The 22904-nt window shown below is 42.2% G+C and overlaps 1 protein-coding gene across 4 annotated transcripts in view; it reads right to left on the minus strand.

The window, feature by feature from the left end:
• ZNF423 (zinc finger protein 423) overlaps nucleotides 1–22904 on the minus strand; it is a 315709-nt gene that overhangs the window by 202477 nt on the left and 90328 nt on the right. For all 4 annotated transcript variants that reach the window (XM_081923987.1, XM_081923986.1, XM_081923985.1 and 1 more), the window contains exon 3: nucleotides 5806–6006. In XM_081923987.1, the coding sequence (XP_081780113.1) occupies nucleotides 5806–6006 (201 nt within the window). The remainder of the gene's footprint in view (nucleotides 1–5805; nucleotides 6007–22904) is intronic.

Below are 22904 nucleotides of genomic sequence, written 5' to 3' on the forward strand. Positions count from 1 at the left end.
AACTTAATTCGTTCCGGAGGTCCGTTCTTAACCCGAAACTGTTCTTAACCTGAGGTGCGCTTTCACTAATGGGGCCTCCCGCTGCCGCCGTGCCGCCACTGTGTGATTTCCATTCTCATCCTGGGGCAAAGTTCTCAACCCGAGGTACTACTTCCAGGTTAGTGGAGTTTGTAACCAGAAGTGTTTGTAACCCAAAGCATTTGTGACCCGTGGTACCACTGTAAATGCCCAGGCTTTTTTGTTTGGGCTAGGTATTTTCGTTTGGGGTAGAAATTGCTACAGCTACTCTCACAGTGGTGGTATATAACCTAAGCCTATGGCATATGTTTAATTTTGCCCAGCTTCCCCTGACCCATAAGATTCAACCCTATTTTATGTGTTTGAATCTTCCGCTTTTCAGTTTTTTTCTATGGGGTTTTAACTTTGCTCTTTTGTTTTAGGCTGAGCTTTTGTTCTCGTTTTTTTCCCTTGTAAGACTAGATGCCACTTAGGAGATTTTTGAAACATTAAGCTTTAAAAAACATAAATTTTATTTTATAGATCCAGGGAGTTGACCCAGAAGAGGGGGGCAGTGATTTATGGGGTTTGGCAGCGCCAGGGGAAGAAGAAGAATGGTCAGAGCCATCAGAAATGGAGATGGGTGCATGGGACGTGTCGGAAGGAGAGACTGTTCAAGTGAGGGACAGGTCAGTCAAATCCCCACTATCTCCTGCCCTGCTGTCTCCTAGAACCAGGAGGGGCTTGGAGAGGAAAGAGCAGTGCTGACTTCCATTTAGGAGAAGCCTCAGGTTGTGCACACACACCCCATCAGATGAGGGTACATAAGTCGGAGAAAGGCGAGGTCCTACTGTTGCTGTAACTGCTCAGCAAGGCACAGACCTGGGGACAACTGCCTAGAAGCGTGTGTGTGTGTGTGTGTGTGTGTGTGTGTGTGTGTGTATCCAGAGCACCTTGGGCATTGTTGTAAGTGTGTGCTTTTGTCAATAAATAATAAACCATCACACATGTGCCTTCCTTGGCTGAGTGTGCCCAGGACACACAATACAAGCATTACACAATACTATAATGGTAACCTGGAGGAGGGACGCGGGTGGCGCTCTGAGTTAAACCATAGAGCCTATGGCTTGCCGATCAGAAGGTCAGCGGTTCAAATCCCCACAACGGGGTGAGCTCCCATTGTTTGGTCCCTGCTCCTGCCAACCTAGCAGTTCGAAAGCACATCAAAGTGCAAGTAGATAAATAGGTACCGCTTCGGCGGGAAGGTAAACGGCGTTTCTGTGCACTGCTCTGGTTCACCAGAAGCAGCTTAGTCATGCTGGCCACATGACCCGGAAGCTGTACGCCGGCTCCCTCGGCCAATAAAGCGAGATAAGCACCGCAACCCCAGAGTCGGTCACGACTGGACCTAATGGTCAGGGGTCCCTTTACCTTTACCTGTAACCTGGAGGAAGTGCAGAGGAAGCGATTGCATTTGAGCTAAACAATTAATTCTCCCTTCCTGATCCCCTATTTAAGCTATGAATGTGCAGCAAATGAACAACATAAATATGTACGGCCATGTGGGCTAGTAAAACTTCTTATGGGCTAATCACTTTTATAAACTTAATTGCTTGGGTGCTACCTCCAGCACAACCTCTATGTACCACAATACATATTAACATTATGCATCATAAGGCTAAGAGTTTTGCAGTAAGACCTGAAAAAACTAGATTGGTTGTGTGGGCCCCATTTCTGAACAGAACCAATTTAAGATGAAGAGAGATGTCAAAGTTTCCAACAGAGGTTTAGCCCTGAATGAAGGAGAGTTACAAGGAGCTCAAAAGGGTTAGGCTAAAATGGCTGCGAACTTCATGCCAGGGCAAAGCAACTGATTTCAACACATATTTTAACGTTCTTGCACTATAATGAATTTCTAAGGGATTCCACTAAAATAGATGGTGTATCCTATTCTTTGGGAGCTATTGCCTATGTTCCTGCACAGCTCCCAAGCTGCAGGGTCTTCTAAACTTCCGCATCCCTGAGGAAGTCATTAGTTATATTATATCAGCTGCAAATGCAACATTATCAGCCCAAATAAATACCAGTATTGATCTGAAGCCATGCAAGACGCTTAACAGCATCAAATAGAAATATGGAAAGCTAACTCAAATACTACACATTATAAACTCAACTCTGTCAGACAAGAACCTGCAAATAAGACAGATAGTGTCCAAAATTCAGATATATGACTTTTATTCAAGTTTCTTGATCTTCCATTACCAAAGCTCTTGCTCCCTTTTTGCTTTGAACACTTGGAACTGGTTCACATGTTGGCTTGAAATCCTCATGATGTGGTGGGGAAAGTATGGGCATGTGCCCTTCTCCACATAAGGAGCATGAAACATGAGCGCACAGGGGGCCATAACCATTCACGCCAAAGTTACGCAATTGAGCATCTCCTCTTTGGGGGGGGGGGTATGAGCCCCTGTGGCCCAACACATGGAGCCACTTGTATAACGTGTCACCACTTTTGTCACATGTTATCTTGTTGCCTCTGGGGTCTATTTATATTTCAGTATCTTGCTTTATCACAATCTTGATTCTTCAAATCAGCTTACAAGCCACAAAAATGTAGAGTAATAGATATCAACCACAAGACATACACCAGTGATGAGAGGACTGGAAACTAAAAACAAAAACATAGCCGCAAATGAAACAGATCAACACAGTGTCAAATACTCTAACTTCGTAAGGGTATGCCTGGGCGAATAAAATTCAAATGCCTAAGCAAATAAAATTGGATTGATCAAGAGCCTAACAATGGTTGTAGCTGGTAAAATGTTACCTATGGAGGGCACTTGAAAGGCAGAGCACCATCATGGACAAGATCTGTTACATAGGAAGATAGGGAACTGCCTTATAAAAGTAAGACTGTCATTCTAGCCCAGTACTGTCCACTCTGACTGGCAGCAGCTCTCTAGGGTTTCTGAAAGGGGTTTTTCCAATCACTTGCTATCTGAACCTTACAAATGGTGATGCAGAGATTGAACCTTAGACCTTCAGTGTGCAAAACAGATGAGCCACATCTGAGCCATAGAACTTTCCCCCTTCTCTGGGCGCTCTCTTCTAACCTCAGGAGGAGGAGGAGCTCAGAGAAGGGCTTCCCAAATGATCCCAAAGAACAGGCAGGTTCATTTTGTGTGAGGCAGCCAAGATCAAGTGCTACTGTTGGTTAGAGAGAAGATTTTGTATCTGTGCACTGTTTTTCGATTTCAGATACTCTGCTGCTGATTTTCTCCTCCCTTATTTTTAATGCTGTTTTAATGGATTTTGTTTAAATACATATTTTTCTGTTTATAGAAATCTCTGCCATTATTGTGGAGGAACTGATATTATTTCAAGAGTGGGGAGTTGTAGTTCTTGGGTTTTGTTGCCTTTGATTATGTAACAAAGCTGTAAAATGTGTGTGTGTGTGTGTGTGTGTGTGTGTGTGTGTGTTTGTAAAGGTGGGTGGGTCCATCTTCCCATCTTAAAATTACCACTAATTAAGACACACAACTTGTCAACCCATTTTCCAATCCATGTACAAGAAGTTAAGACTGTACCTGGGTTTGAGAGTTGCCGTTTTTTTTATGTAGAGCTTGCTCTACCCAGACATAACACATGCAAAGGCAAGTGAGGCAGAGTGCTAAAACATTTATGTGTTCTTTTCCTTAATGTGTACAAAGTATTCCTGCAGCAGCTGGTGCACCTCTGCTTGCATCTCCAGAAGGCAAGATGCTTCCCAGCACTATGAACCCAACCATCACCTAATCAAGGGTGAGTGAGCCAGCAGCTACACGCCTCCCGTCATGAACAAGGACTACTTTACAGCTCCCGAAAGAAACTGCCTATTGTCAAACACATTTACAAAACAGAGAGGGCCATGTTGGAATAAACAGACACACAGGCACAGCATACATACAGAGAGAGAAAGGCCGGGCAGATTCTGTAGGTGGAGGGGAGGAATACTATCAGGCTTTACATAGCATATTCGCTTCAAAAATGTCTATTTGGCACCTCCTTTTACAAATACTTACCCTGAAATGACAATCCTTTTGATGGATTTTCAAGCTTATTCTTTTAGCACCACCCCCTGGTGGTGGCTTGTTCCAACTAACCTTAGTGAAGATTACCGTAACCACCATTTAGGGTTTGGATGCCACACTAAACTGTAGTTAAACAAAAAGAGAGGCTTCTAATCTTCTCACAGCTGAAAATCTTTTTCATAAAGTACTCTGAACCAATTCCTATCAGTGAATATGCTCTCCCTTCTTGGAAGGCCTGCTGAAATAAAAATGCTTTCCGTATGCACCATAAAGTAGAGATTGTTGGCGCTGGTCTGCAGGTGTCTCTGCACTAAAGGCTCTACTTTAAACAGTTGCAGAGTGACCCTCCATTGCATGCAGTACCACACAGATAACCCTAGTGATCAGGCAGGGATATAAAAAATAATGCAATGTCCTGGTTGGTAAGTTGTATAAGTCATTGGATACTTACTAACCACAAAACCTTAATCCTGGCTAAGTTGCATCTCAGCAGACAATGCAGTTCCCTCAGCATCAGCCACAAGCCATATACTTCTGGAACAAGTATAAGGGCAGGCCTACATAGAGTGCATTGCAATAATTCAGTCCCGAGGCTAACAATGTATGTAGAAAGCCACCAAGGCCACCTGGGGCCCCAAGGACAAGGAGCATTTCCAAGAGAGCACAACCAACTTCAGAGCAAGTCACTGATCTATATCCTCAACCACTCTTCCACAGGACATCCAGAATTCAGTTTACTAGCCCTCAGCCAGCAAATCACTGTGCCCTGACACTGTTACACACAAGGCACCAGAGTGCAGTCCAGAAACTCTGCACTCAGGTGATTCAGGACTGCTGGTGGCAATGGTAAGACTATGGAGCCATGTCAACATTTCCAAGTCAATTGTCTCCCCTTCTGAGAGGAAAGTAGGAAGCTACCTCATACCAAGTCAAACCATTGGTCCACCTAGCTCAACACTGGCGGCAGCTCTCCCGGATTTCAGATGGGGGATCCACCTGGAGATGCTGGGGGTTGAGTCTTGGACCTTCTGAGATGCTCTACCACTAAGCTACAACCCTTCCCAGGTAGCAACAGATTCGAAAGGGCTGATATCTGAACTACAATGAGTCCCAAGCATCCTGGCATTCAAGGTCTCGCAAGCAGAAGTTTGCTGACAACCTCTCCACAACTTCTGTGAATCTTATTTTAAATTCCTAGATGGCAGCCCCAAAGTTTCCAGGCTCCTGGAAACTAAATGCCCAGCATGCTTTTCCATTCTTTTATCAAGGCCTGACCACCTATTCCCAACAATGCCTTGCTTCAGAAATAATTGCACTCACTTGAGTGGCTCAAAACACTCTGGATCCATCCCCAGCGTTTTGAACACTTAAAATAATTCCACTGAATTAACGCAGAATTGTGGGAAGGGAGTGAGGAGGTGAGGGAGTTTCACAGGCAAACTGTCTAGAAGTTTTATTGCTTATATAAAAAAAGATAAAACAACACTAAGGGTTTTTTCCCCTTTAATAATCTAATATAATTACTGTCAGAATTGCAACTGGAAAAGCAAAGTTGCTTTTTTATTTTAATTTTATTAAGAAGAAGTGAACAAAGACTACCCAAGGCACCACAATAAAATTACATTAACTGTAAAATTACATTATTAATTCTTTAATCTCACTTGAGGCCTCAAGCTGTTGCTATGTCCAATTACCCAGCTAACCACCTGTCAGAATTGTAAAGCTAGTTTAACATTACCTCCAGGACAGTTGTGTGCCCTGTGTTCGGTCAGGTCTGCCAGCGAATCGAAGTCCTGCTGACAGTTATCGCAGGTGTAAATTGACTCGTCCTCCATGTCTTCATCTTCCTCATTTCTCTCTTCCTGGCTTGTAATGCTGTTCCTCTCTTCCAAGGCCCGGCTGTCCCTCGTATCATTCTCCAGTTCCCCTCCAAGGCCTCCTGCCAGCAAGAACAGACGCTGCGGTAAGTTGGGATTGCATGGAAGTTTCAAAAAACGGAACAACTCGATTATGTTACCAAGTCATATAACCGCACTTTCATTATGATTCCTCTCACACTTTCAATTTATTGAAAATACAGTAATTACATCATCATCATTATTACTACTACTACTACTGCTACTACGCACCCCTTCACCCTTAGGTCCCAGGGCAGGTTGAAATATTAAAACACAATGTTAAAAAAGGGGGGGGGGTTGAACAGTTTACAATCAAAAAAATAAGGTGGGTCCTAAAAATATGCACTTCAAGTGTCAAAAGCTGGGGCAAAGAAGTGTGCCTTCAGCATTCACTGGGAGCTGTATTGTGAATGTGCTAAATATACCTCTGTGGGAGGGAGTTCCACAATGTGGGAGCTGCCACAGGGAATGCCATCTCCCAGGCCACCCCACTTCAAGCCTATGAGGGTGGAGGAACTACAAAGAGGGCCCCTTCTGCCAATCTCAGCACCTGAGACGGTCTATAGTGGAGGTGGATTACATGGATGGGGGGGTGTATCTAAATGGCCTCTAAGTAGCACACCACAATGATGTCTTTAGTGGCTATTTATTTTAATTTTTATTCCTTCCTCACTTTTGTTCTAATAGAACACATGCTTTACTTTCTTATTTCATCCCTTAACAGAAAATAATGCTGATTGTCAGTGATATTATTTCAACCATTATTATTTCTACACTACACTGAAAATTGACGAGGTTTAATTACCGCCTAATAATAAGGCTAACATGCCATTTTTCAACTCTTTAATTCCCCTCCGCCAGCCAGAAAATAATGACCACTCCAATACTAAACAGTAAAATGAAGAGAGAAATCAAAGTATATTCGAAGGCACTTTTCTGAAACAGCCAGAGCTACCTTGCTAAACAGGACAAAGAAAAGCCACACTGCCGAATACCTGCAGGCTGATTAAGATGAAAAGGAGAAATGTCCACCTAAAAGCTCTCCCCATGGTGCTGCAGCCTTATGGCGCAGCTGTGAATCTGAAATCTCCATCACTATCGCTAAAACCCTGTCTGTAGGAACATAGGAAGCTGCATTAAACTGAATCAGACCACTAGTCCGTTGAGCTCAGCACTGCCTATACTGACTTATAGCAGCTCTCCAGGGTTTAAGGTAAGGGTCCTTCCCAGCCCTACCTGGTGATGCCAAGGACTGAATCTCGTGATACCTTCTGTATGCAAATTGGTTATTCCACCATTGAGCTATGGTCCTTCCCCAAACCAAATGGATTGTCCATTTGGTTCCTCCATGCAGAAGAACCAAATGGATAAGCCAATGAACTGCAGAAAGGCAATGCTGAGCACAGGCCCAGAGCACAGCCATCTATCCATGCAGCTAGAATCATCAATCTGTAAATTCAACCTGGCTTCTGTATTGCCCAGCTTTTAAACCAGGAACAGGTAGCCTTGGGTAAAATTTCATGTTGCACTTGGCCTAATTCATGGGGGCAGCACAGGCAGAGAAAAAACAGGAGTGGCAGAAACAGTAAGAAAAGGGGTATCCCCATTTACCATTGGCTCAACCCACCCCACAGTTCTGGCCCCAGACCTGTCTACCATAAGTAACATAAGAATTGCCTGCTGGATCAGGCGAATTGCATATCTAGTTCAGCATCCTGTTCTAAAAATGGCCAACCAGATGCCTGTGGGAAACCGGTGAGCAGGACCTGAGCACAAGAAACCTCCCTTTGTTTCCATCAACTGGTATTTCGAAGCATTGCTGCCTCCAACTGTAGATGCAGAGCATAGTCATCATGTCTGGTGGCCACCGATAGTCCTATCCTCCTTGAATTTGTCTAATTCTCTTTTAAAGTCATCCAGGTTGGTGGCAACAAAACATGCAGGATCTTATTTGATTGGTATCTCATCCCTGGTTTTTAGAAAACATTGATGATTTCAAAACAAGAATGTTCAACAGTCAAACTGCTCGTATTTTTCTTAACCTTAAAAAAAAAATCTGCAGATTGGGAAGGCTTTGAAAAGCAGTAGAGGACTTGGGACCAACAAAAGCCTGTCACCCTAATAATGCCATTATTCTCACCAGACATTTGGGAGACAGCTTGGAAGAATGATTTGTTTCTAGATCAAGGGGCCCCAAATGCCTCAAAAGCCTAGAAGCTGGCTGTTCATGTACACATAGTAGACCCCACAAAACAAATCCTCAGCTCTCTAGAAAGTCAACATGGGAAACCCTTAAACTGGTGCTAATGGTCGAGAGAATTATTTCCAAGTTATAAATTAGGATTTTAGCGCATTGTTTGCCATTTGTATAATCCCTTTAAGAAAACAACTCATGGATCAATGGCTCCCATCTCTGAGGCTGGAAAGACAGTTAACATTGACCAACACTGATAAACTGGAACTCGGCCAAGAAATACAATTTATTTCACACACAAAACTGCTAACCCAGTGTTGCAACTATTGGTGGGGTTCCTTTTAACTCAAGCCACTGAAAACCAAAATTTCACAAATTCACCGCACTGAGCAAGCTAGCATCAATCTACTAATAGGGGACAAAAAAAAATACACTGTATAGTTTTCCAGGGAGTAATCACAGTGGGTGACACCCTTTGGAAAGAAATGGAAATATTAAAAATCAATGCATGAGCTTTCAGTGTATCATAAGATCTCTCAATGTTTAAATCAACACCACATTTTCAGATTCAGCAGTTGTTACACTATACCAGCACATTAGCCACAGAAACCTTCCATTAAAATATCTAGCTGTTGAGCTTTGTGCTGGTCACAGGATTTGGAAAGAAATTCCATTTTTCAAGTAACCACCTACATCTGAACTCGTGTTGATTCAAGCAAAGTGCCATTTTCACAGTCTTATGCTTGTTTTTTACGATCTCCTTTTTCACTTTTGTAAAAAAAGTAAGACAGTAGTGGGAGAAAGAAAGCCATAGACTTAGACGGCTCTGTAGTACTATTTGTATTATAATAACAATAATAAGCCACAGTTAAGTCCGCATTTTCCTCCAAGACTGCATTCCAATTATCACTTTCCATTTTGTCATATTTACTGGGTGCACCTTTTGAACGTCTTTGCATTCCAAATGCAAATCACGAACATTAACGCCAATTCAATCTCTTTAAAACCTGCGTGTCCTGTAGAGCTGATAGTTAATAAATCAGGATGCCAACTCACTGGTTTTATAAGGCTGAAACCTATAAAAAGAGTCCAAGTATATAAATTTAATTTAAAGAACTGCCATCCAAATCTGCCCCAGCCACTAATGGAAAACGTACGAGCAGCCGAACGTTGCCGAAGACCAGGGAAAAAGTTTGGGTGAAAATTCATCCAAGGGACCTATTTTTGTTATTCATTTCTAAAGCACTCAGAGTATTTTGCAATTCGTATTTAAGCACCCCTCTGAGATAGCTCGTTGATATTTTTTCATTTTAAAGTTAGGCTGCAAGCCTGCTCAAAATCGCCCACAACCACCACAGGGAGATCACTAGAAATGCTTGTGTGGTGGCAGACGCTCCAAACCGGGACTGTGAGATGTCAAAGACCCCTTCCCAATAGGCCTGGAGATCAAAAAGGTATTAACAGGAAGACTTTCAACACAGTCAGGGCAGAGCCAGGCAACTGGTTTAGATTTAGTGCCAGGCTACCTAAAAGGGGCATTCCTCTCTAAACTAGGGTAGCAATCATGGTGATCTCAAGACACTGGAGGGCTACAATTCCCATCATCCCTGGCTACCTAAAAGGGGCATTCCTCTCTAAACTAGGGGTAGCAATCATGGTGATCTCAAAGACACTGGAGGGCTACAATTCCCATCATCCCTAGCCATTGGCTCATTGACTGAGGCTGAGGCTGATGGGAATTGTAGACCACAACATCTGAAGGGCCCCCACATTGGCCTCCCACTGCTCTATACAAACCAGTCTGTCCACTGGGGTTAGGAAGAAATGCCCCTTTTGTACATCCTGCCGCCAGCAGAAGTACAGTTCATGTGTGTAAGGAAAAGCGCCTTCTTGGTTGTGGCACCCAGAATATGTAGCTCCCTTCCCCAGGAAATGTAACATGCCCCCATTTACCAATATTTGTCCATTCTCTGAAGATTTGATTTTGGCAGGTCTTTGGTTTACGTTATCAATTGTTCTTTTGGTTTCACTGTGTATAGAAATTATGTCATTTTTTCAGATTTTCTGTTGCTTTTCTCTTTTAAAAAAAGTAATTACAGCATATCTGTTTAAAATTATGATATTATATTAGGATGTGTGCTTTTATTTTGTTATGTTACCTGCCTTGAGGGTTTGTATGTTTTGCTTATTCATTAGATTTACATGGCTGTCCATCAGTAAAGATTCCCTTAATAGCTTACAAATGAGACAATATTAAATTTATGTTGTACAATCACTAAAAACAATTAAAAAAAACAGTCAAAATAAAACTCTGCTCTTTCCTTATAACAGAGACTACATAGCCAGTTTACCATGTGGATTAAAAGCATACTAAGTCACAAGGGGCCACGGTTATTTTAAAATGGAGTTTTTAAAGCTGAGTGAATAAAAAGACTGCAGACACTGGGAAGGCTGTTCCATAACTGGGGTGCCACCACCAAAAGTGTCTCTTCTCTAGTGGCCACTTACAATAGAGCCTGTAAGTAGAGTGAGGTATGTTCAATTAAAATAATGAAAGTAAGTTGGCTACGTCCATTACTTTAACTGGGTCGACTTTTGAGTATCACTAATGTTCGGATATAAACCTATTAGGAACATACGAAGCTGCCTTATACTAAATCAGACCAATGGGCCTGTCTACCTTAGTAAAGTTTACACTGACTGGCAGCAGGTCTCCGGGATTCCAGATGGGTCTCTCCCAGCCCTAACCTAGAGATGCAACTGGGGATTCAACTCAGGACCTTCTTCTTGAAAGGAGGATGTTCTGCCACTGGACTATGGCCTTTCCCCCAAATTACTAAAATAGAGCCCAGCACAAACTATATATCCAAATAACAATTCACCATGACACCTCTGCAGTCCAATCTGCAGCAGGGACATCTCTCTCACACATGGGATGTGCATGCAGCGTTCCCATGCAGGAATTATACCCATCTTGCACAAAATGGCTCTTAAGACTTCTATGCATAAAATCCTTCTTTCCCCTCTCTCTCCCTCAATAAAGGGAGAGGGAAGGAACACAACTGCAATACGCAAACATGGGGGGGAAAATTATTTGGTCCAGCACGTAGTTAATGGTGTTGGCTTCCTAAGACTTACAACTTAATAAAATTGATCTCACTGCAGCACTGTAATGAAGAACAGTAGGATATGGCTACCCTTGAACCACGGAAAATTGTATATTGTTACCTCCTCCTGACCTCCTAGCGCTGCGACCATTCTAACTTCTCCAAGCTGTCATTTGTCCGATTTTGATGGCAGATGGAAGAGGAGAGCAAACACAGCGAAGGAAAGGAGGGCAGGGGTGAACAAACCTTTATCGGGTAGGTCTGCTTGGCAATAATAACACGAGCCAATGGCACAGGGAGCACCCAGTGCTATACATGTAGCATATACATATCAGTGAAGGATGGAAAATACAAACACAGTTACTATGCAGAGCCCTTTTAGGTGGCCTTCTGCTACATATACATGCAGGAAAATGGTTCTGTGGCAAACAAATCAGACCAGCTCAGTGGTAGAGAAACTGCCTTGCACGCAGAAGGTTCCAGGTTCAATCCCTAATCTCCAGGTAGGGGTGGAAATATCTCCTGCCTTAAACCCTGGAGAGTCATTGCCAGCCCGTGTAGGCAATACACATTGACTGGCAGAAGCTCTACAGCGTTTCAGACATGGGTCATATCCAGCCCCACCTGGAGATGCTGTGGAACCTGGGACTGGGTGGCTTCAATTTTCACCTGTGGGAGGGGGAAGACACAAAACGTTTCCTTACCTTTCCAGTCTTGCAATCAAGCTATGGTCCTGTATGCTAATTGCAAATTCAGCTCTCTGAGCACTGATCCTTACATAACTATAACAGCCCCTAACTCAAGAGTACCCTGGACATAATTCAGTTGGTTACAGCGTGGTGCTAATAACACCAAGGTTGCAGGTTCAGTCGCCATATGGGACAGCTGCATATTGCTGTGGGTTGGAGTACGTGGGTCCCTTCCAACTCTACAATTCTATTATTCTACCTGGAAGGTAACAGAAATATGAAAGCTCCTTAGGCTAAAAACCTAGTGTCCAATTTTGGGAAAGGATATTTGAAGAATTAAGCCACGTTGCAAGATAAGATGTACACTGTGACACTTTTTGAGGAGGAACAAGCAAATCTCCATGACAAGTAACTAATCGCCTTCCTTTTCATGGCAGCACATCAGCTTATAGTGCCAAACTGGAAAAGTCTGGAAAATTTACATATTGCTGCGTAGAAACAAAAAAAAAAATATGGACAACAGCGCTGACCAAAAAATTGACCAATCAAGTAAGAGCTCCAGCAGGCAGATGCAATTTAGATTATTTTCTTGAAATATTTTACAGAATTTTCTATTACAAGTTCTGGTGTTTGGCATCTTCTGGAATCACAACTTCAGGTTCTGTTCCATCGGGGGGGGGGGTGGAATGTTCAGTAGATTTTGTAACTAATTTGAAAATAAATAAAAACATATTAAAACAAATATGAAAATGTCCCCAGAACAGTCCAATGTGGATTAAGAATGCTCAGTGGCCTAGGCACACTGTCTGGCTGTGGGAAGCGGGACAGGGGCAGAAAAATGAGCAGGGAATGGAATCTCCTAGAAAGGGGCAAGTGTGACTGGCAGGAACTCTGAGCAGCAGATCTCCACACTATGTGATTTTGTTGCTGGTCCCACTTGTACTACGTAGTTAACAAGTAAGTAGAATCCGTCATTGAATGCTGCTAATTTTTTCACGCTGATCAAACTGCGTGTCATTTCATTTTCCATTATAGCCAGAATCTCCTACAGGAGTGCTCATATTAAGTTTCTTTATTTTCATCACCAGAAACATGTCATCTTTAATCAGCTTTTCTTTCCCTTTGCTTAAGAATTAGGAAGTAGTTTTTCTTTGTGCCTTTACTTCCTTCTTTTTTTAGGTTCGTTATTAAAAACTTAAAATCATACAAACATGTATAACATGCCATGCACATTCCTCAATGGCTCCTAAACCAACCTTTTCATTAGCTTTTAACATTTTCTTAGGGTCATTTTCCACAGAAAGGCAAATCCACACAAAAGGAGCCCGCTTGCAATTACTCTTCATGCTCTCCCTAAACACTTATGCTACTAAAGTGTGAAATGTCTTCTAAACAAAAAGACAGATCTCTGGGAAGTAATTACAAAAAAATGCATTCAGGGGCAATAATTCTATATTAACTGTCAGCAGCATACATCTTCTGAAAAGGCACTTGTTACAAAAGAATTATGTGTGGCAGAGGAAGGCACCAAAGGCAACAGAAAATTGCAAGGATGCATTAAACCTTAGACTCCAGTTCCCTCATCAAGGGTCAATTTATGCTTAAATCATTACCTTGACGTCAAACCTGAATCTGCCTAAAAGTCATTTAAGAGATGTTAACGCGCAAACTCAGTGAACCTGCACGGAGTAAACCAATATCTCTTAAAAAACAAAAAAGAAAAAGAACACCTTCCACAAGTAATTTATTAAATTCTGCATCTTCATTGGTTTCAGTTAGTGTTGGCTTCCCAAAAATTTGGGTCCTGTGGTTAAACGACCTAAAATTATCATTCAGGGCAAGGGGAGTTCATGCCGTGATTGGGCATGCTACGTGACATGCACAACTTTTAAACCACTTTACTCTACATCAGACATGGCGAACCTGTGGCCCTCCAGATGTTGTCAATCTTCAGTCCCAGCCAACATGGTTAATAGTCAAGGGAGATGTGAGGTGTAGTCCAACAACATCTGGAGGCCACCAGCTTGGCTACTCCCACCCCAAAAATGGGCATGGACAGTTGTATTATTCCCTCTTCGTCATCTAGCCTAGGTATGGGAAGCTTTTGGCCCTCCAGATGTTACTGAACTACAACTCCCATCATTCCTGACCATCAGTCATTTTTACTGAGGCTGATGGGAGTTTAAGCAACTTCTGGAGGGCCAAGGGTTCTACATATATCTAGCCCTCCTCTGCTGAGAGGGGGTGGGGTGGAGTTCATATTTGTGGTGCTCAGTTCTGCTCAGGGGCCTGGTGGTGGAGATGATTGGTGCCACAATTTCTCCTTCTGCTGTTGCTTCGTTTAAACCAACATTTATACTCATGGCACTCTGCTTAGTCGCTTAGGTTTGTGGTCAGAAAGAAAACAAGAGGAACTACACCAGAATGATCCTTGGATGAGTTAAGTGACAACTGTTTGATCCTGGCTTATTTTAGCTAAATGCTCTTAAAACAAACCACAGCTCCACGCATCCATAAACCATCCCAAACTATGGTTGGCTGTAAAATGAAAGCAGAAATTTCCCCCTCTTACATATGACAGAGGGGAGGAGGGAAAGACAGCGAACGAATCTGAAACCTGCCATGGCAATCATTCTGACCAGATGTGGGAAGCAGTGGGCACTCCAAATGTTATTGGACTCCAACTCCAATCAGCCCCAAACAGCATGTCCAGTAGTCATGGATGGTGTGTGTTGGAGTTCAGCATCTACAGGGCCACAAGTTCCCTGTTCCTGGAGGATTAGATTATTGTTTGAACTGAGCTAGATTACCGTGTCCAAGAGTCACAGCCTTTTCTTTAATGGTAACGGAACGGAGAGAGGCTAAACACCAAAAAGGGAAGCAGCTTAAGTAATTAAATAAAGTCTCACCAGAGTTTTCATTAGTAACATTTTTATTTGCCTGGGTGCTCCCTGCTTCTCATATTTCTTCCAAGGATCCTTAATTGGGCTCTAGTATCTGATGGAAAGTTCCTCGAGTCCTCTCATCCTCAAAGGGCACCCAGGAAAGGTGGGGGACCAGGACTGCTCATAATACCATTTTCCAGACAGAGCTAATAATGACTGTCTCCCACTAATGAAAAGGGGGGGGAGGTTGCTGCTGTAATTAAGCTCGAGAAGAGTTCAATTGGTGGGGGAAGAGAATTAAATTTATTTACATGCTGTTCTGCTGCTGATGAAGCACTAGCTATTTGGGAGGCCTCCTAATTAACCCTAATTTAGTTCCTGTACACTCTTTTTGTATTCTCATTCCCCACATACTTCCAGCAAGGTAAATGGAAATAATAATAATAATAATAATAATAATAATAATAATAATAATAATAATAGATAAGCCATTTTTAAAATAAAAAGTGGGCTTCTTTACAATGGACTTTTAAGGCTCAGAGTTAGGCCTTAAATTGTTAAATTTGCATTCTAGCATTTTTTCAATGCTGACAATTAAGAAAAACCACACTTGAGAGTTTGACTCACCGCAGAAGCACAATATATAGCAATGCCTTGGGAGAGAGGAGATTACACACAGAAAATTCTTTTCTTTAACCTTCTTGCAGACATTTTCCTGCCAATGTTCTCTCCTCCCTCCCCCACACACACTCTTTTTTTTTTACAGGGATGCAATGCCAGGAAGAACTGCTTCCCTATGGACCATATCTTCAGAGAACTGCACTAGGAGGGCAGCGGAGACCAAGAGATCCCATGTCGAACACAACAAGGCTAATTCAAAAAAAAAAGTGGGGGGGGAGGAATACTACATTTCTTACATCTCACAATGTTCTGCTGTTTTGTCCCTCTGTAACCTTGGTCTGTTAGGCAGGAATTATCACACTGAAAGTTACACTGCTTTTCCTTCTGCGTCTTAAGGAGGGAGAAATTTTCTCCAACATTTAGTCTTATTATTTAAAAAAAAACTTTTTTATTAATAACAGTTTTCAGTGGATCACAGGTTGGGGATTATTATTATTAAACTAGAATGTATCTGTTCTAAAGCAGTCTTCACCAATCAAGTGCCCTCCAGCAGATGTTTCAGACCACAACTACCATCAGCCTACAGTGGTGTTCATCAACCTTGGGTCCCCAGATGTTGCTGGACTACAACTCCCATCATCCTTGATAACTATCTAAGGTGGCTGAGGATGATGGGAGATGTAGTCCAACAACATCTGGGGGCTGGACTCAAGGTTGAAGAACACTGAGCTGGAGGCTCTAAGGTGGCTCTAAAGAGATTCTTCTTCCCAAGGCACTGTGATTGCTGATAATAGGCAGATTCAGTGTTATAAATTCACCAGGGGGCAGGGGTATTTTGCACTTGGCTATCAGCCAGGATGGTGCCTGACATCTCCACCATCTGCAGATACATGTCTGGGAATCCTTGGATCTTGACTGTTTTCACATACTAGCAACACATCTCGTAGAATTGTATCCATGATATTTTATCTGCACAATCAGAATGAATTTCAGGAACCAAAAAGTCGTATTGAAAAATATGACTTTTGAGTTGTCTGGCCCAAAAATGGCAACTAGGCATTCCATTTTGGCGACTGTAACACTGGTTTAAGAGCCTAGCTTATATAGCTGAGTTTCTAATACTGGGCAAATTCCATTCATCCATAAAAGAGCATTCATCCTAGGCAACATCTCATTTATATATTTCTTTCCTCATTTCTACAAGAGCTGATACTTTTATTAACTGTTCTGAAAATTGCTCCTCTTCTCCATCACTCATTTATTGTGACCATTCCCTAAAATGCTTCTCTTTCTTCAGACTCCTGAACATCAGATGTTATAGCTTCCACCTCACTCATCTTTGGACAAGAAGTACAATTTATGGGGCCCTGCACAACATCCCCAGCTCCGATGGTTCTTCTATTTTATGAACATAACTCTCTATGAAAGCAGCTGTCCAAAAGGGTTGGATTTGGGGACACTCCCACCACATGTGGAGATATGCGCCTATAGAAGTACAACCTCTCCAGCATTTTGGTAAGGTTCCTGGATGTATTAACACCATTTTCCTTTATGTCAGATGCCATCGATAGATAAGTTTCAAAGTGAATTCCCTTCTTTTGGCTGAGATGGATTTAAAGGGAGGTTTGGACCACATTGTAGTCCATTGGGTAGAGTTTATTTCATAATCTATGTCAAGACATTTGAAAACCAAGGTACCACGTACCAAGTATTTTCTATATGGTGCCCTACATGACTCACTCATTTAATGACATCCTAAAAGGGGTCCCCATTCCAAAAACCTGGGCTTCCTCCAAAGTAGTCTCTATCCCAAAACCATTCAAAGATAGCCTCAAAGTAGAATCATATTGCCAAATCTCACTGATAAATCAGCACTACAAAATATTCACATAAATCCTGACAAACCGCCTAAAAGTATTCGTACACAAACTAACAGGCCCAGACCAAGCTGGCGTCATCTCTGGTTGCAACATAACAGATTTCATCAAGAGGTTACTGAATCTGATCAATCATAGCAAAATAACTAAAAATCCACTGACAATTATGTCCCTAGATATACTCAAAGTCTTTGATTGCTTAGAGTGGAAATACCTCCTAGCAGTATTAACTAGCATGAATTTCGGTCCCTCTGTACTATAAACCCTCAGACAAATTTATTCCCAAGCCTCAGCTAAATGCACAGTCAACAACTTCTTCTTCTTCTTCTTCGACAATCACTTGTAGCCAAGTAAGATTGTCTTCCATAAACACGGTTTTAACAATGAGTCCGTAAGCAACTGTGGAGGCCAGTTCTGGATCCACATCCTTCCACACTGGGGACATTGGTTTCCAGGCAGGAGCTGATCACGGTGTGGATTTGCCAAGCGTGCCTTCCTCTTAGCATATTTCTCCCTTGCGTCCTGAGTTTGAGTATTTTCAAAGCCCATGGCACCTTTGCTAAAGACTGTTCTCCAACTGGAGCGCTCACAGGCCAGTGTTTCCCAGTTGTCAGTGTTTATACTACATTTTTTTAGATCTGCCTTGAGACAGTCTTTAAACCTCTTTTGTTGACCACCAGCATTATGCTTTCCATTTTTAAGTTCAGAATAGAGTAGTTGCTTTGGAAGACGATCATCAGGCACCTGCCCAATATGACCAGTGCAACGAAGTTGATGCTGAAGAATCATTGCTTCAACACTGGTGATCTTTGCTTCTTCCAGTACACTTATATTAGTTCGCCTGTCTTCCCAAGTGATGTGTAAAATTTTTTGGAGACACCGTTGATGGAATCCTTCAAGGAGTTGGAGATGGAGTTTATAAGTAATCCATGTTTCACAAGCATACAGTAAGGTTGGTAGTACAATAGCTTTGTAAACAAGCATTTTGGTTTCCCTGCAGATGTCCCAATCCTCAAACACTCTGTACTTCAATCGGGAGAAAGCCGCACTCGCAGAGGTCAGGCACTGCTGGATTTCAGCATCAATGTTGGCCCTTGTGGAAAGATAACTGCCTAGGTAGGAGAGGTGATCTACATTTTCCAACGTTACACCATTGAGTTGGATTTGTGGCGCTGCAGAGGGGTTATTTTGTACTTGTTTGGAAGCTGCTGTCTCCCTTTCATCCTGGCCCTGGAATCCTTAGCAATTCAACTCCAGGCAGCCCATAATATCAAGGGTGTGGAATTAAAAGGCAAAACATATAAACTAGGACTCTTTGCGGATGACCTGATGATCATGGCACCAGACCCAATTAAAACAGCAACCACTCTGACTGAAGATCTCAGCACTTTTTGTAATGGTGTCAGGCCTTGAGGTGAACTTTGCTAAAATGTGCTTCAACCCTCCCTCTCATATCCAAAAAGAATTCACCAACATCACAAAGATAAATCTCTGCCATACCAGGTTTAGATACATAGGGATACAAATAACCAGAAACCTTAACAAATTATACCTCCAAAATTACAAGCCTCTCTGGTGACAAATCAACACAGACCCAAGAAGATGGAATAAAACTAGCTTTACTCTCTCAGATAGATTAGCCATGATCAAAATGATCGTTCTCCCAAAATCAACCTACTTATTCCAAACCCTTCCAATCTGGATTCCGCCAATTCATCTCCGTAAATGGCAGAAAAAATTACAGTCATTCATTTTCTCATACAAAAAAAAAAGTCAAGAATAAGCCCCAAATATTTGCACCTCCCCGACTCAGAAGGGGGTTGGGGAATTCCCACACTGATAAAACTCCCCTCAACACTGAATAGATTCACACTATCCATGCCTGGAAACAAAAAGTAGCTATAGTGGTACCTTGGGTTACATATGCTTCAGGTTACAGACTCTGCTAACCCAGAAATAGTACCTTGGGTTAAGAACTTTGCTTCAGGATAAGAACAGAAATCGTGCTTCAGCGGCACAGCGGCAGCGGGAGGCCCCATTAGCTAAAGTGGTGCTTCAGGTTGAGACCAGTTTCAGGTTAAGAACGGACCTCCAGAACGAATTAAGTACTTAACCGAAGGTACCACTGTAAAGTGAATTTGTGATCCCTGGAGAGCATATAGAACTTGTAGATCTCAACATTGGAGTAGATTGGTGAATCTCCAACATGCATGTCATGTCAGAGTGAGTCTTTTTGATCACTAAAACTATTTGTATTAAATGTCCAACCTTAACCTTGGCTGCTGCTGGCTTTCTGCAATGGTTACTGCAGAAGTAATTTGGTGAGATTTAAAAATAGGGGGAAATGAGATTAAGATGTACAGTAGTAGATAATTTAGTCAAAAGGAATGTTAGGGAAACCTATGAAAATAGGTTTTATTTTTTTAAGAAAACAAAGTTTGTAAAAGAAAACCAAGCCCAGCATGCACAGTTTTGTATTCTGCATTCACAGATTAATAAACTATATGAACAAGTGGGATCAGCAACAAAATTTTGCAGTGTAGAATGCTCCTGTTCACTGTTCCAACTAGCCAGCGAGCCAGCAATGCATGCTTCCAGTTCGCTTCATGCCATTCCATCTAGTTTTCTTTTTCACCTGAATCATCATTTTGGGGCCATATGCATTGAGGTCTTCTGGGTCCCCCCTGTTTCCTTGAGCCTGATGCATGCAGGTTACCATATTTGCTACATGAGCAATGGCATTCGGCCACTCTTGAACCACTGGTAATAGAAGGAATTGCTAGTTCTCAGCCCTAATGATGTTGTGATTGTTTTCTTAGTTGATTGATCTATTGCCTCCATTCTAACAGATTAGTCAATCAAGCGTAAACAAATTTGCATGTCACAATCTCCTTAAGAGAGTGGGGGCAGGGATAGCAGGACAATGTTCAATGTTTGGTAGAAGGAAAGTCAACATTTCCTGTTCCAATATGGTTAAATGCCAAAATCAAAATGCCCTTAGGAATTGAACATAAGTAGTTTACTGATTTAAAATTGTCCTCTATCAGTTAAAGAACCAAAGCTTTAGTTGATTAATGTGATGGTAAAACTGGGGAAGGTTTTTAGCCTTATGATACAGTGAAAATGCATGCCATCTGACAATACAGTGGTACCTCGGGTTAAGTACTTAATTTGTTCCGGAGGTCCGTACTTAACCTGAAACTGTTCTTAACTTGAAGCACCATTTTAGCTAATGGGGCCTCCTGCTGCCGCCGCGCTGCTGGAGCACAATTTCTGTTCTCATCCTGAAGCAAAGTTCTTAACCTGAAGCACTATTTCTGGGTTAGCAGAGTCTGTAACCTGAAGCGTATGTAACCTGAAGCGTATGTAACCTGAGATACCACTGTACTGTATTATAACCATCGTTTTTATTTTTGGATGTATTATTATAAATTTCATACGGTTTTGATACATGATAAAAATACTTCACTTTTCAATAAACCATACATCCATCAGTTTTTTTATTATAAAAAATAAAATCTAGCTGTGTTTGGGCCCTTAGTCCAAATTGTTAACCTTGGTGGGTCTTACCATTACGTGACAGAATTGAACTAGAAAATTCCTCTGCTTGGGATTAAAAGGGATGTGTACTGGACTAAAGTTCAAAAATGTTAATTAAAAGCTGATCTTTCCTATGATGCCTCCAAGGGCACATGAGCCAAATAAAAGCGAAGGTTTTGGAGGGGGAGGGAAATCCCTTTGTTTTGGTGATATGTCTGTTGTGATGGAATTAGAACTTGTGGGTAGGGGAAGGTCTGCATAAATCTCCAGTTTTTAAGTGCAGTTCTTTCAGAAATAAAATGCATCAGCAATGCAACAAAACACTGAGTCAGAGTGGCATTAAATCTGAATGTTCCTGAACGATGTGCTCTTAAAATGAATTGTTGCCTTCATTTGCTTAAGTATCGCCAGCAATTTATGACTGATGAGGGTGAGAGCCTTCAGTTTATTGATACTTATGCCTCGCTAATGTAATTTGGCTGTTAAGTGACAAGGAAAGAACAAACACAAGGATTTTTTTTAAAAGGATCAAGAAGAGCAGTATTTTGTATATTGCGGACCATGACCTACCATGTCCATCTGCGGACAAAAGAAGGCTTTCAAAGGTGGTCAAGGGCCTAGTGGCCGCTCCTTTTACTGTTGGATTATTTAGGATAGCATGTAGTTGATGGTGTGTTAGTACAGTGGTACCTCAGGTTAAGAACTTAATTTGTTCCGGAGGTCAGTTCTTAACCTGAAACTGTTCTTAACCTGAAGCACCACTTTAGCTAATGGGGCCTCCCGCTGCTGCTGCACCACCGGAGCATAATTTCTGTACTCATCCTGAAGCAAAGTTCTTAACCTGAAGTACTACTTCCGGGTTAGCGGAGTCTGTAACCTGAAGCGTTTGTAATCCAAAGCGTTTGTAAGCTGAGGTACCACTACTTACTTAGAACCTTTCTATGCCATAAAGAGCACTTACCATTTCTGCAGAGAAAAATTCTGTCGAAATGGCCCAGTGCCTATGCCAAAGCCTACTGACAGCTGTAATCAATAAAGTTGTGGCCATTTCAATCCCAAGTTGCCATCATGTTGTTGTTATTGCTTCCTACGCCCCTGCCCCAGGAACCTAAGGCTCACTGCACCTGGGCCCACAATGAGGGTAATTTACAATATGTAATTGTTCCATGTAAAATCAATAAGGGTCTGTCTAGAAAACCACACTATGGCCTGGTTCAGTTGTAATGAGCAACCATGGTTTCCCACAACATCAACAAGCATGAATGAACTTTGACCTTGCATACTTCCACCTCTCTTCTCTTCCTTCTCTTTCACATATGCAAGGAGATAGGAAGCAAAATTTAAAAACAGTATTAAAACTGATGTTGGTTTGTTCCTATTGACTAGAGTTGCATTGTCCAAAGCCATGTTGGCTGGAGCTCATGGGAGTTTTGAGTCAAACAACATCTGGAGGGCACCAGGATGTCCACTGCTGGTATAAACAGACTGGCAACCGCTTTGCAAGTACCCAGAGATACCAAGGATTCAACCTGGGGTCTTCTGCGTGAACAACATGTGCCCTATCTCTGAGATACATCCCTTTCCCAAATCTGGCTCTTCTTGACTGCCGAAAGACACTGCATTATCTGGGTGCGCAGGGTCGGTGGGCAGCTCCCTGTATTCAACCATCAAGAGATACACCAAGCTTCATTCAGACACCCTGCCAGTTTAAAGATATTTTCTGAAGCTCTGTTTTCAAGTGTTTTGTTGCTGGTTTCTGCCTGGTCCTGCTGGAAAATGACCTCAGCAATGGGAGATTATCCCAGTTCATTCAATCTTACTACCGGGAATGATTTCCTAATACTCAGCTGAAGGTTTCTTCTGATTCAAGTTCATCCCATTATTGCTAGTTATGCTCCCTCGGGCCTTCCTAGAACAACAAATCTAATTTGTATCCAAAAAAAACACCTACGGTTTTCATCTGAGCTCATCCCTTTTCTTGGCCACTGTATGGGGGGCGGGGGGGGGACAATAAAGAAGGAACCAA

Source organism: Podarcis melisellensis, assembly GCF_964234715.1.
Source record: "Podarcis melisellensis genome assembly, chromosome: 8".
NCBI classification, from domain to species: domain Eukaryota; kingdom Metazoa; phylum Chordata; class Lepidosauria; order Squamata; family Lacertidae; genus Podarcis; species Podarcis melisellensis.